The sequence below is a fragment of the Notolepis coatsorum genome (genome assembly GCF_963971535.1).
Source record: "Notolepis coatsorum genome assembly, chromosome: 5".
Taxonomy (NCBI): Eukaryota; Metazoa; Chordata; class Actinopteri; order Aulopiformes; family Paralepididae; genus Notolepis; species Notolepis coatsorum.
This window is the reverse complement of record NC_140169.1, coordinates 202,440,980-202,457,126: the sequence shown is the minus strand read 5'-3', so window position 1 is coordinate 202,457,126 and position 16,147 is coordinate 202,440,980. Positions and strand designations below refer to the sequence as shown.

Sequence of the window (16,147 nt, the reverse complement as noted above, 5' to 3'; positions counted from 1 at the left end):
CTTCACTGTCACTTGTCATATTTTCCTTATCTCTTTTCTTTCTCCGACGCGGTGTTGGGCGGACCAAACCACCTCTGTTCTCCCCTGTTACCTCGCCACTGGTTGAGGGGGGAGCAGCGTCTCTCACCCTTCCCTCTTCTGTACCTGCACTACCCGCAGCCTTGCGCTGCCGAGACCAATGCGTCTCTCACTCCTCCCTCCTCTGGCTCTGTACCTGCACTACCCGCAGCTGTACGCTGCCACACTCCTCCCCCTTCTGTATTTGCGCTGCGCGCAGCGCTGCATTCCTCCTGGAGCTGAGAGTGTGCGCCTCTCGCCTCTCCCCTCGGACAATCGCGCACTATATGTCCTTCCTCTCCGCACTTGAAACACTTTGAGTTTCCAGAGTTCACAAAAACGACATAGTCAAAATCATCAACTCTTAATTTTAAAACCAAATCAAGCTCTTCTCCGCTGTTCTCGAGAATCATTAAAACCTGGCGTCTATGTGAGACAACATGCTTTAATAGCGGAGATTTACATCCAGACGACATTTTCCTTATCTGGGAAATTATCCTCCCATGTCGTGCAAGTTGACTTATTAACAGTTTCAGTGCCGACCTTGTTTACATTTTTACCCCGTTGAATGCCATCATCCACTTCAATGTTAGCGTTAAAAACGCCTAATCTATGTTTTAAATTATGGCTATGTGTCTAATCTGCCCATCGCTTATCAATGACTCGTTTGCAGTCAACATTGTTGAAACGGATTGTTTTTTAATCGGTTCATATCCTTTTTATAGCATTTCGAAAAGCTATCGTTCTCTCGAAAATTTGCGGAAAATTTGAAGATTCCCCCATAAACTGCATTTATTGGAATATTCTCGAATTGTCATTTGTCTGCCTATTTATGAATCGTTTTCAAATGAACGCTAGATTATCGATAGTATATGTGTACTTATGCACGCTATAGACGCAAGCTGAAAAATCGATTCTCTTATTTCCTCATCAGCGATCACAGCCAAACAGCCACATCACACATAGGGCAAATCTCCGTGAAAACATGTCTGATTATCCTAAGACTGGTAAAATAGATTCCTTACCTGAGATCAGATGTTATCCAAAAAGATTATTCCAATTCCTGATCGCCATTCCAAATATCGATCACGCTTATTGATTACAGTGTTGGTACTGTAAATACATAATCGTCTGTTCTGAGGGCCGGCGATCACTTGGTCTCTTCAGTTGGCTTGACAGGAAAATAAAATGAGGAAACTGGCCACCCCCCCTGTATCAGTCTGAGCTGATGGGGTGCAGTTACACAGGGAGAGACAATAGGGGGCGGTATCTTCCCAATTGAGCTCAGAGAGACTCTGCAGCACTAACCCATGGCTCGATTGATGAAATATGAATTCAAATCGCCAATACAAATAATACGGCAAACAAACTACATTTTGCGTCGTTGGCACTCAATGGGGGGGCTGATAAAACGAGATATGACGTCGCTGGCACTCAATGTGTTAATAGTTCGTCACTTATGAACGGTGGAATGTTATTTATGTTAATCCTTCTGCCTGGTGTGGAGAGAGGCGCCACGGCAATGAACGCATCATCGATACTAATTCCGGATTCTACCACCGCGTTCACCTTATCCAGACAGTCTAGGAAAATCACAACTCCACCGTTCATTTTCGCAGCAGATTTAACACTTTTTTTTTTTGTATCCACTTTTTCTCCCATTTTCTATATTTTCTCCCATCCCAATTTCGTATCATCCAATTCAACCCTCCCCTGTCACGAACGCTGTTTCTTGCCTCCCACAAGCCGGCTGCAATGTGGACTAAGTCATACATAGCACAAGTCCCCTCCGGTACTTGAGGTAACAGCAGTCGCATCTTTTCACCTGCGCAGCTCGATCTCTCAGTGGCGAGGAGTAACGCGTGGGAGGCTCACGCTGCCCCCCGACACTTCCTGATTCTACTGCGCAGGCGCACCAACCGACCCTGTAGGAGTCGCTGTCCACAACGCCCGATCCCCACCCATCAGTTTCCCACCCCCTAATACGGCCAATGTGTATTAGTATGAACGACCAGCTAAACTGAAAGCAATGTGGAGCGCTGGGCTCGAACAGGCAAGCCCTAGCGTCTCTCGTGGCGAGCGCCTTGCCCACTACGCCACGTAGCCGCCCCCAGATTTAACACTTTTATGCTCAACAACTTCAGCTACTGCCAAGCTGCAGTCCTCTACGGACACATTAGGAACATTCATTTTAACACCATGCTTCCTGCCGAGTCTGACAAAATCCATACTGGCGTCTCACGCCAACCAGCAGCACAACCTGGCCAAACAAACAAAACTCCCCACTTAACCCTGTACACACCAAACACACAGCAAACTAACACTACACTATAATTACAATATTGCATAAATAAATTTAACTAAATACTAGATAGATAAAGATAGAAAAAACTCACTCTACTTTCACGCACTTCCAATTTCCAATCTCCAATCTCGCTCCCAGCATGCACTGAGAGAGAGATACTTACTTATACATATGTTTCCCCATTTAACATATACAGAATCGTAGGTAAAACATATGAGCAACCCAACATGGGTCCCGTCAGTCCCTGTTTGGCCAATTTCAATACCCAACTCAGGGAATGGATCCCCCTCGTCAGGACTTTCTGTTCCACTGGAGTATTCCCGTAACATGACTTGTTCCTCGCTGCTCATTTTTTCAGTCCATGCATTTAAAATGTCTCTGGTATGACGGGATGACCTCAGACCCAGTAGAGAAGCCACTGCCTCCGTGTTGTGAATTCCTGGCCCGGCTACATCCACTACATGCCTCAGTTTTACTGCCCCCACTGAGCACAAACGCTGGATAAGCCCAGGTCTACCATTGTTCTGAATGTCTAGCCGGGCCCCATAAATCAAAGGTTCTTCTAGCAGCCAGAACAGTGAAGTTTCCAGCTCCAGTCTGTTCCATTTAAATAAAAAACCATGCTCTAAAAATACTCTGATAAAAGGGAGACATTCCACACCAATGTGCAAAATTACAGTTAGTTAAAAACAGAGATGCATCCAAACCCACCCCTTCCACTCTCCTTAACCCTTGAGAGTCGAAAGTCCTGTTTGCACCCGTGGGCGGAGAACAAAAGGATTTAGAATTTCTCCCAAATGCTCAGAAAGTGCCTATTTTCAGAAATCGGTAAAAATAGAAAAATGACAATTTCGAGTGCTTTGAGATGGTATATATATGTATCCCTTACTTGCTAAACTTAATTACGACTTGTAAATACGTTTAATTCTTGTTAGATGGTATGAATGTAATTATCTCTGTTTGCCAGAGAACTACATCGCGTCACGAAACGCACATACACGCACGCTCGCACACACAAGAGCGGCGTGTGCGCTGTGAAAAGGTGTTACACCCCGCAGAGGTGAGAGGTATCAGCCTACCCCCCATCCAAATTCTAAACAACAGATTGGCTTTTCTGTTCTGCTTTTGTGTGTATGTGTGTGCACTGGGCTGCTTCGCAATTGTCATTTCATAATAGACACGCAGCGTGGAGCAGCTCTGTAACAACTCATCTCGAGCTGCTTCTATGTGCAATGAAAACTCTGCGAGCAGCGGTTCCAATAGTCTAACATGCTTTGCACCCTCGCCAGTCCTCTGTATATACCCCACGTCGCGCTAAAACATTAACTACTGTAATGTTATCGGCTAACTGAGTATTCCAACTAAGCTAAGCAGAATAATGTGATGTGTGTGTGTGTGCGCTGGGCTGCTTCGCAGAATAATGTGCTGAATGGCAGAGTGTGTATACGAGTTATGAATCATCTCTCGCAGTTCATTCAAGCGGGCTACGTGAACTACAGTATCAGCCACTGCTGTGTGACGAGTTTGGTGTTTTGGTCACCCGTCACCCGCCCTTGCTGTCTAAACACGGACTGCTTTCCAATTGACAGCTTATGCATCGATGCGCTTTGTGATGGAAAGATGATCTCTCTCTCTCTCTCTCTCTCTCTCTCTCCTCTCTCTCTCTCTCTCTCTCGGTGCATGCTGGGAATGAGATTGGAGAGGTTGGAGGTTGGAGGTGTAGTGAGTTTTTTTTCTATCTTTATCTGTCTATTTTGGTAATTTGTTTATGGGATATTGTTTTATAAGGGTAGTGTTGGGTTGCTGTGTGTTTTGGTGTGTATAGGGTTAAGTGGGAGTGTATTGTTTGTTTGGAAGTCGCGTTCGGCCAGGCTCGTTTGCTGGCTGACGTCAGACGCCAGTATGGAGTTTGCCAAAATGAGCAGGAAGCATGGTATAAAGATTAATGCTTCTAATGTGTCCGTAGAGGATTGCAGCTTGGCAATAGGTAAAGTCGTTGGACATAAAAGTGTGAAATCAGCCGCGAAGATGAGCGGTAGTATTGTCATTTTTCTAGATTGCTCTTGAGAAGGTGCATTCGGTTGTTGAATCGGGGATCAATATCGAGGATGTGTCTATTACAGTGGAGCATCTATCCACACCAGGCAGAAGGGTTAATATAAATAACATCCCGCCGTTCATAAGTGACGAAGTACTGATAACTCAACTTGCAAGGTATGGGAGGATAATTTCCCCGATAAGAAAACTGTCATCTGGATGCAAATCTCCGTTGTTAAAACATGTTGTGTCACATAGACGCCAGGTTTTAATGATTCTCGAGAACAACAGAGAGGAGATTGATTTGGTTTTGAAATTAAGAGTCGATGATTTTGATTACGTTGTTTTTGTGAACTCTGGAAGCCTCAAGGTGTTTCCGTTGCGGGGAAGAGGGTCATTTAATTCGAGATTGTGTGAGGGAAGAGGGGAGAGAGGCGTACGGTCTCAGCCTGCGCGCAGTGCAGCGGGGACGGTGATCCCAGTCACGGATGCGCATAGCGCAACGGGGACGGTGATCTCAGTTGAAGCTGCGCGTAGTGCAGGTGTAGAGAGTGAGGGGGAGAGGGGCAAGGCGAACTCCGCCTCAGACCCGAGACGAGCGCGGGGCTGGGCTCAGCGCAAGTAGTGGTACAGAGGAGGGCAGAGTGTTGCAGCGCAAAGCAGCGAGCGGTGACGACAACAGAGTCCCGCTGCAGACCGCCAGCAATGTAAATAGTGTCCTTGTGCAGACCGTCAGTAACACAGCGGATGGTATCCAGCTGCAGGGTCACAGAACCGGTGTAGCAGGTACGAAGCAACCTGTTGATGTAATGAGGACAGTTGCTGGGGATGGAAATGAGGGGGGGGGGGGGGGGGGGGTCGTGGCAGGAAGGATTACGGAGGTGGAGGGTGGATCTGTTGAGACACAAGGGACTGGAGAAGGGGATGAGGATGAGGGGGGGGGGGGGTCGTGGCGGGAAGGGGTTACAGATGTGGGGAGTGTACCTGGGGTAGCTGCAGATGATGAGGGGGTCGGGGTGGAGGAAGTAGAGGATATTGACATGGGGGAGGGGGACGGCGGGGTGGGGGTTGCTAGGCAGAAGGAGAAGGTTGAGGTGTTTGGGGTGTCGAGCTCTCAAGCTAAGAAGGCAGATGTGACGGAGGAACTTAGCAGTACGCAGAGTACGCAGGGGCGTTTTATGGGCAGACTTTGTGGAAAGTGATGATGAATATGTGGAAGATGGTTATTCCTATTCAATGGAGGCAATGAAACTGTTTTTAAAGTTGACAAAGAACAGGAAGAGTGTGGAGGTGAAAGATTTTTTTCCAGATACAATTTTGTTTGTTGCAGCAGCAAAGGAACATATGAGGTTTAAAGGAGAAGGTCGTTTTGTTGACACAGATATATACAGGATGAGGAAGATTGTACAGAAGGTAATACAGGGCCCCAGTGTGGAGGGGGCTGGAGTGGAATAGGTGTAGTTTTTGTTTTGTTTTATTTTTATTTTTTATTTCTGAAATGAGAGTTTTTTTATTGACGGGACTGGTGTGTTGTCACTTAGGACTGGACGTTTCATGGTGTCCTGATGCTGAGGCCTGGAGGCTGAGACTTTGGTTGATCATCTCATGTACTCGTATGCATTTGTGGAACTGTGTGAACATTTTACTGGCTCAGCCTCGGAGGGTGATGGAAGATGGGAAGTCACTGGGGGCTGCCAGTCTCCGCACGGGGGTGTGGGAGGTGAGGTTGGAGCGGCATCTGGACCGGGAAGGAAAAGGCGGCCTCGGACGGGGAGGCGAGGGTTACAAAATGTCTACTGAGGATGTCGGTCCAGAGGGCATCTCGGTCCCCCTGCTCTGGTTTCGGCCCCTGACATCATTGAGGCCATATGATATAAGAAGGGTGGACGGTAGGACGACTTCAAACTTGAAATGGAGCTTACGTGATAAGGATGAAGGAGGAGGGTCGGCTGTCGAAGCGGCCCGTTTTATCCACGAGATGGGTGGTGACTGGAGTCTGTCAGACACGCACAAAGGCCTGTTGTGTTGTACCGAAAGGGGAAAGGTGAAGACAGAGACGCTACAGTGCCTCTCCGGTGTGTCTCTCGTTGATATACCCAGACTTTTGGATCGTGTAGAGTTTTTTTCCCCCCCCCCTCCATATGGGGGAAAAGTTCTAAGTGACAATTTGGTTCAGTTTAAGCAGTGTTGTCCCTAATTGATTTGTTTGTTGTGATTTTTTTTTTTTTTTTTGTGTTTTGTTTTCTTTGTTTTGTTTGTTTGTTTGTTTTGTTTTTGTTGTTTGGGTTGTAGAGTATTTTAATGTTGAAAGTTTATGTTGCATCTTGAGTGTTTTTAGTAAAGAATAAAGTTTTTTTATAAAATCAAAATCAATCTCTCTCTCTCTCTCTCTCTCTCTCCTCTCTCTCTCTCTCTCTCCTCTCTCTCTCTCTCTCTCTCTCTCCCCCTCCCCCCCCCCCCCCCCAGCTAAAACTGCACATTATTTCTGTTCCCCCAGGAGGAATGGCAATTTCTGCACTTCTGTCATATTTTGGAATTCTGGGGAAATTATTTCAATTTTTTGGAATGAATTCCTCCCTAATATTTCTGTGATTTTCACATTGTGTTAGGAAGTGTAATTCTGTCTCTACGGCTCCCTCATCACAAAGACAGCACAGCCTCTCCTCTCTGGGCAGCCAGGTCTGTCTGTGTCTGCCCTTCTCTATTGCCAAACCATGGTCACTCAGTCTGTACATTGTCAAATTCTTTCTTAGATTCTTATCAGTTACTGTGCTGAGGTAGTCTGCCACAGTATACAGTCTGTTTAGGGCCAAATATGTTTCTAATTTGTGTTGTGATTGTGTGAGTTGATTCTAATAAGTAATGTATTTATCTTTTTCTTTGGTTATAATTTGGTTAGGTCTAATCTTCTGAGGCTGGCTAGGGTTTGTGATGTCAGAGTGTGAGATGTCAGCAAGTTTCATTATGAGTTGACAAAAGAGGCTCCTTTGTAGGTCCAGCTCTTGGCAGGCCAGGGCTTTGTGATGATAGCAGGCCGGGTCACTACACACAATAATTCCAAATAGCATTACAGTACACAAACAGAGTATCAGATCACAGAAAATACAATAAAAGGGATTAAACTCTCAGACAGTCATATCTTTACAGTGTAAACTACAGTATCTGTGTTTTTCTTTAATGTAAACGAATTAATTTTTCTCTCAATGCTCTTTAGCCTATAGAAAAGTATTCTATTTAATAATAATAATTATAATAATTATTATTATATTAAATGTCTCTCTCTGTATATCTCTGTATCTTTCTTTCTTTCTTTCTTTCTTTCTTTCTTTCTCTCTCTCTCTCTCTCTCTCTCTCTCTCTCTCTCTCTCTCTCTCTCTCTCTCTCTCTCTCTCTCTCTGTATCTCTCTCTCTTTTTCTCTCCCCCCTCTCTCTCTCTCTCTCTCTCTCTCTCTCTCTCTCTCTCTCTCTCTCTCTCTCTCTCTCTCTCTCTCTCTCTCTCTCTCTCTCTATCTATTATATTATATTACTATACTATTATATCTAGGGATGCCCCGATCGATCGGCCACCGATCGCTATCGGCCGATAATCAGTACAGTAGAGTTCTGTCTCAGACACCCACAGTGCTGCGGCGTCTGCTCCAGCTCCTCCCGCACGCATGTAAACACGGGTCTAGTCTAGTCTAGTGGGACGGGACCTCCCTGAGCTAATGTTAGCTACCATTACAAAATGACCCAGTCAACCATTCACTTCCAGTCCAATACATGATGAGGCATTGTCTAACCGAACGGTATCTAGCCGGCCAGCTACTGATAGCTCCTGACATCAACAAACGCTCCAGCAAGTCTAGTAGAGACGTGTATGATACCTCCGCTAGCTCACGTTAGCTGACACCAGCTCACTGTTCAAAACGAAATGTCCCACTGAACTAAATAGTTCACTGAGGCGCTGTATCAACGTTATATAGCCGGCCAGCAGTAGCCACAGATAGCTCCTGATATCAATGTTTTATAACACTCATTCGATGCGTATTCGAGCTGAGGGCATGTTGTTGAATGTGATCAATAGGGTCCAGCTGCAGCTCCGGAGAATCCTGGCCGTAGCTGCAGGCTACTCGAGTATAGGGTCCAGCTGCAGCTCCGGAGAATCCTGTCCGTAGCTGGAGGCTACTCGAGTACACACAGACAGTGGAGCTTGTTGCGTGGTGGCGATGTCTCGCAGATAATACAAGTACAAGTCTAATTATATAATATATATATTTTATAAAAATAAAAATTATATAAAATAATTTTACATTTTTTTTAATCAAAAACTATCGGATCGGTATCGGCCGATATGGCTCACGACGATCGGTGATCGGTATCGGTGGCAAAAAACGTGATCGGGGCATCCCTAATTATATCTAATGTTTTCAGGTAAACCTAGGGCTAGATCCACAATATTGCACCCTTACTTACAATTCATTATGAATTGAAAATGGGGGACCCTGATGTAAACAAGATGAAAGTCTTTCTCTGGTCTGCATCCCCTTAACAATTGTGTGTATTGAGCCGTACTGTATTGTACCCATTCTGCAATCTGTTAATAACATTTTCATTCAATCAATCAATCTTGTGATTGATTGAATGAACATTTTATTAACAGATTGCAATCTGTTAATAACATTTTCATTCAATCAATCAATCAATCTTGTGATTGATTGAATGAACATTTTATTAACAGATTGCAGAATGGGTACAATATAGTATGGCTCAATACACACAATTGTTAACACATTGGACACCAACAACGTGATAATTCGTTATTGCCCGCCATGCAACGAATAAACACGTTTTTGGGATCAATATTTCATTTTTTCGCCATGGCATTCATAATTCATCCAGCCTCCCTGCGGGACTGCAGCTGGACCCTGTCTGATATTGCAACGCCTCAATACCACCGCCTGGGGGATGATCGGGCGAGTTACACTCCAAGCCAAACCGGAAGTGGCGCTGGTGCATCCTCCGGCAGTAATATCTTGTTACGTGGATCCAGACAAACACTCGAGTGCATGGGATCACTTTCGAAACGCAATAATCAATATGATTTCGGCGTTTATTGCGTCATACAAACGGGAAATGGATCTAGCAGATCGACGTCAAATAATTGGAATATTTTTCCTCCAGTCTCATCTGTGAACGGTAAGAGGAATATAACGTTATTTTCAGCCCGATTGTTTATTCATTTCACGGCAATTCATCTGATGAACATATCAACCCATACTAAATAAAGCCGTTACTGACTATCAAGGAATTATAAACGACCCCCCCCCTTTCCTTCACGCATGATGAAGCATAATGTATACCGATCATATACATTTGAATTTTTTAATATAGCGTGTATAGGAAAGAAACGCCAATCGATAATCTATCATATGCTTCAGGGCCTATAACTTGCGTTTTTGGAATTACAGCAGAAAACCTTAAAAACATGTTCTCGACGGTATTAACACAACAATGTATGAATGAAAAAATATAACGTTCCCACATCCGGAACGATAGATACCCGATGTTGAATGGGCCATAGTAATGTCGATATAGCTATAATATTTAAAAAGTTATAGCCCTGCAAAGAAGGTAAACATCTCCATAGGGTTACAACGCTGGCAGACTGGGCATAAGGATGGGCATACTGCGTTGCAATCAAAGTGTTAAAGGGATGCAGACCAGAGAAAGACTTTTGTCTTGTTTACATCAGGGTCCCCCATTTTCAATTCATAATGAATTGTAAGTAAGGGTGCAACTTTCTCCGTGCAATCCATTCTTTGTGGATCTAGCCCCTAGTGTGTGTACATGGCATCAAATCAAAGTGTGTGTCAATGTAGGCCTGCCTGGACCCAGTCATTGGAATAACAAAGGAACAAAGGGCCTTTGTTCCAGGTGTGAATTAGTCTAGTGACATTGACATCACATTGCATTCTGGGAAGGAGTGTAGTTCCTCTATCATTTAGCTGAATTCAGTGAATTCTCTTCAGACCCTCTTGCTGCAAATTGGTAAGGATTGTACCAGAATGTTTCATAGGACATTGATAAAAAATTATCGGTTCGAATTTTACAATTGATGCCTTATTTTTAAGGTATGAACCTGTAGTTTCATATTATGTAAAACATTTTTTTTTAAATTTCTTAAGGAGAAGGAGCATATTCGTCTAGACTCCAGAGGGTAATCGCACTCATTACATGTTTCCAGACAACATTGTCACCTCCTATTAAAAACCGCTGGATATGCTGCAATCTAAAATCTGCCTTTCTAATCTCCAGGTGCACTAAACCCTGACCCCCCTCCTCCTTCGGCAGATAAAGTACACTCTGTGGCACCCAATGCAAATTATCCCAGAAAAAACTAACCATTATAGACTGCACTTTTTCTAGTAATCCAGCAGGGGGCTCCAGACATTTTAGCTTGTGCCAGAGAGTTGATGCAACCAAGTTATTAATGATCAGAGCCCTCCCTCTGTAAGACATTTGGGGTAACAGCCACCTCCACTTGTTCAACTTCCCCTCTACCTTTTCTACCACTCCTTCCCAGTTCTTCTGTACCGTCTGATCATCACCCAAGTAAACCCCCAGGTACTTTAAGCCTCCCCTCTTCCAGCATAAACCTCCTCTCAACTGAGGAAGACCTGTCGCCCACCTCCCAACTGCTACAGCCTCACTCTTTGCCCAGTTCACTTTCGCAGCTGACATCTTTCCAAAATGTTCAACAATGTTGCCCAAAACAGTCACATCTTGCTGATTTTTAATGATCACAACAATATCATCTGCATATGCAGATAAAATAAATTTTGTATTAAAATCAGGTAAAAACAGGCCATTTATGTTAGACATTGTGCAACATAGGTTCAATGGAAGAAGCATACAGCATACCAGACATAGAGCAGCCCTGTCTTATACCCCGAGTTGCTTTAAAAGGTTTACTCAAAACACCATTAATTTTCAGCACGCTCTCAATGTCTTCATACATCACCTTAATCTTGGCAATGAATCCAGGGCTGAGGCCAAACCTTTCCACAGGTACTGGTGCTCAACCCGATCAAAAGCCTTTTCCTGGTCCAAAGAAACCAGACTCGCATCAAAACCTGCTGAACCAGAGACTTCCAAAATATCTCGAATTAATGACACATTGTCATTAATGTGCCAGGCACACAGTACGTTTGTGTCCTGTGGATGACCTGGTCCATCACCCTTTTCAGTCTGTTGGCTAGGACTTTAGACAGCAGCTTATATTTTGGCATAACATTTCTGGAGAAAAGGACAGCCACACCTCCACTACTGTTACTTAAGTGGCTTAAAACAATCTCCCCATCCCATTCTCTCCTCCAGTCAGTTTCATTTAAAGGGTCACTGTGCGTTTCTTGAATCATCATTACATCGCATCTCTTCAATTTAAAGAGTTCAAACATGCTTGCTCTCTTCCTCATATCTCTGGCTCCATTTATATTGAGTGTGGAAACCTTTATATCACTCATTATCTCTAAAAGGAGTGTACAACAGAAAAGAAAACACTGGAAACGTCCTAAACTACCTGGATTCTGGTTTCCCTTCATTTTGTCTTTTATTGTGCTTCTGTACAATTTTCCTCAGCCTAAACACCTCCTGGGAAGTGTACCCCCCATTATTCTTAGTTCTCATTTGAATTTTTGCTGAGTTAACAAACATCTCCTCATCTTCAAAATAATCTCTAATTTCTACTTTCTTTATGTTTTTTGTTGTTTGCAAGAACTTTTGAATCTCTTTAACTGTATACTGTTTCTTCTGTTGTGATTCAGGCACTTGTGAATCAGTGAGAAACTCATCTTCTCCACTACTTGTGTCAACATTATGATTATCCTCCTCACCCTCATCCATGCTGGACAAATCAGCTCTTTCTACATTCTGCTCTACCTCCTTCTGACACTCTGACAACACTTTCCTCTCCTTTTTTAGCCTGAGAGCCACTATTGTCACTTTCTTTTCCCTTTTCAACTGACTCAGGTATATATTTCTCCACCCCACCACTGTTGACATCCACTGTCTGGCTGTTTACATTATTCATCACATTCGGCTCTTTCTCTACTATTCCACTGTCACTTGTTGTCACCTTTTCCACTGTTTGGCTGTTTACATTATCCACCACATTCGGCTTTTCCCCTACTATTCCACTGTCACTTGTTGTCACATTTTCCACTCTCTGGCTGTTTTCATTATCCACCACATTCGGCTTTTTTCCTATTATTTCACTGTCACTTGTCATATTTTCCTTATCTCTTTTCTTTCTCCGACGCGGTGTTGGGACCAAACCACCTCTATTCTCCCCTGTTACCTCGGAGTCGCCACTGGTTGAGGGGGTAGTAGCGTCTCTCACTCCTCCCTTCTCTGTACCTGCACTGCTCGCAGCCTTGCGCTGCTGAGACCATGCGTCTCTCACTCCCTCCTCTGTACCTACACTGCTCGCAGCTCTACGCTGCCACACTCCCCCCTCTTCTGTACCTGCATTGCGCACAGCCCTGCGTTCCTCCAGGGGCTGAGATTGTGCGCCTCCCGCCTCTCCCCTCAGACAATCACGCACCATATGTCCCTCCTCTCCACACTTGAAACACTTTGAGTTTCCAGAGTTCACAAAAACGACATAGTCAAAATCATCAACTCTTAATTTAAAAACTAAATCAAGCACTTCTCCATTGTTCTCGAGAATCATTCAAACCTGATGTCTATGTGAGACAACATGCTTCAAAAGCGGAGATTTGCATCCCGACGACAATTTCCTTATCGGGGAAATTATCCTCCCATGTCGTGCAAGTTGACTTATTAATATTTCGTCACTGACGGTGGAATGTTGGTTATATTGATCCTTCTGCCTGGTGTGGAGAGAGGCGCCACGGCAATGAACGCGCCATCAACACTAATCCCTGAGTCTATCACAGTGTTCACTTTGTCCAAACAATCGAGAAAATCACCACTCCACCGTTCATTTTCGCAGCTGATTTAACACTTTTATGCCCAACAACTTCAGCCACTGCCAAGCTGCAGTCCTCTATGGACACATTAGGAACAGATATTTTAACGCCATGCTTTCTCCCGAGCCTGGAAAAATCCATACTGGCGTCTCACGCCAGCCAGTAGCACAGACTGGCCGACTGCTAAACAAACACACTCCCACTTAACCCTGTACACACCAAACACACAGCAAACTAACACTACACTATAATTACAATATTGCATAAATAAATTAACTAAATAGATAGATAAAGATAGAAAAACGCACTCTACTTTCACGCACCTCCAATCTCCAATCTTCAATCTCACTTCCCAGCATGCACTGAGAGAGAGAGAGAGAGAGAGAGAGAGAGAGAGAGAGAGAGAGAGAGAGAGAGAGAGAGAGAGAGAGAGAGAGAAAGAGATATAGAGAGAGATATAGATATATATATATATAGCCGGGTAGAGCTGAAGTTTGCCTTCTCCCCCCCCCCCCCCCCCCCCACAGGTTCTCCACTACCTGGCGGTGCAGAAACCGGCAGACCTGACGCGCCACCTGCTGGCCTGCGTCCTCCACGCCGCTATCCTGAAGGAGAAGGAAGAGGGTGAGAGAGCAGATCTCAATGGAGGCGTCGCTTGGGTCCTTGGTCTTTGCTTTGTTTTAGGCTTAACGTTGTGTGCGAGGCGTGGTCACTGAGAGCGGAACGGGACTAGTTCACACCATCTTAACACTTTGAGTGCCAGCCACGGCATAATTCGTTATTTCATGCCAACCGTTGAATGCCAGGAACGAGATATGCCGTTTTTTTATCATTATTTTTTTTATTCAGGATTTCCATTCATATTTCATCTAGCCTCATGTTACCAGTGGGGATCTGTCTGAACTCGAACAGGGAAAATACCACCCCCTATCGTCTCTCTGGATGGTATTGCACCCCTTTGGATTGGATTGAATGAAACGCATGGAGAAAAAAAAGTCCTGCTTCCACATTTGACTTGTCAGACAAGTAACCGGAGACGATCGAAGTCATTGCCCACCACCAGAACAGCGGAGAATGTGTGTTTCCAGTACCCAGCGTTGGATCAATAAACGCGATCAATATTTGGAATGGCGATCAGGAATTGGAATAATCTTTTTGGAGAACATCTGATCTGAGGTAAGGAATCTATTTTACCAGTCTTGGGATAATCAGAGCTATTTTCACATATCAGCGTGTGCCCTATGTGTGTGTCTGTGTGTGTGTGCGATCAGGAAATAAGATAATCGATTTTTCAGCCCGCTTCTATAGCGTGCATAAGTACACATATACTATCGATAATCTAGCGTTTATTTGAAAACGATTCATAAATAGGCCGAAAAATGACAACGTGTTTTGTGTATTCCAGTGTATTCCAGTAAAGGGCGTTTATCACAGAATATTAAACTTCTGAATCTGAAACTTTCAAAAAACGAGCGTTTTTCAAAATAATATAAAACAGAAATGAACCGATTTAAAAAAAAAAAAAAAAAAAAAAAAAAAAAAAAAAAAAAAAAATCGACAATGTTGACTGCAAACAAGTCATTGATAAGCGACGGCCATATTAGACACATATCCATAATTTAAGATATAGTTTGAGAGCTCTGTCATTGAAGTGGGTTTTGGCATTCAACAGGGTAAATAGTACACAGAGGGCGGCACTCAAAGTGTTAAGGCTGAGACCACTTATCGATTTATCGATAACTGCGTGAAATCGATAAGTGGCGTCACTTATCGTTTTTTTTGCATGTGTAAAAAAAGAAAAGAAAAGAATACAAAAAATATTTAACGTTAGTTTGTGTGTGTGTCACGTGCACTCACTGTAGTTTTTGCGATGCTGTAGTTGGCCCATGGCAGCGAGTCGTACTGAGTGTGCTGCCAGTAGCGATCAGGAAGATGCCGTAATAATCATAATACAAATATTTAAAAAAATTATAATAATAAAATAATCTATTTATCGATAATTTTGTCCCGATTTATCTATTCAAATTGCATATTGTCTCAGCCTTAATTGCAATTGCAATCACGATGTCGGCCTGTGCAATTATAGAACCACAAAAAAGGCTGCGATTTGCTATTTAATTAACAGCATCTTTGTTGGCAGATGGCTTCCTTCTTATCAACACTGCTATCTAACAAGCAAGCAAAGTGTGCGTACTGTAGCTCGACCTGTGTAACTCAACTCAAAGTTTATTTATAAAGAACATTTAAAACAACCACAGTTGACCAAAGTGCTGTACATGTCAATAAAAGGCTAACACAGGCAATGCAATGTGGCACAAAAACATCCCATGATATATAACACAATACGACAATATAGAACAATACAAGAAGTACAGTACAGAGATACATGTAAAGAATTGGGTGCCCAGCTCAACGTTGAGTAAATTGTTTTCCGCTGGGAAAGACCGTCACTGCATACAACTTCGTTTAATCCAAAAGTCCATTCGGAAACGTTGTATTATGTGTCAATAACATGTTAACACTTTCCGTGCCAGCCGTGCCAGTCCTATATACCCTGTTGAGTGTCGACGCTCTATTCAATGACAGAGCGCTCACATTTTTGAACGCATAAACTATATCTTAAATTATGGCTATGTGTCTAATACGACCGTCGCTTATCAATGACTTGTTTGCAGTCAACATTGTCCAAACGGATTGTTTGTTAATCGGTTCATTTCCATTTTATACCATTTTGAAAAACGCTTGTTTTTTGAAACGTTCAGAAAAAAAAAGATTC

At 43.6% G+C, this 16,147-nt stretch overlaps 1 protein-coding gene across 1 annotated transcript in view; it reads left to right on the top strand.

Annotated features, from left to right (window-relative positions):
- rab3gap1 (RAB3 GTPase activating protein subunit 1) overlaps nt 1-16,147 on the top strand; it is a 248,328-nt gene that overhangs the window by 188,558 nt on the left and 43,623 nt on the right. Inside the window, 1 exon segment of the mRNA XM_084313830.1 lies at nt 13,899-13,995. Within this exon segment, the coding sequence (XP_084169956.1) occupies nt 13,899-13,995 (97 nt within the window).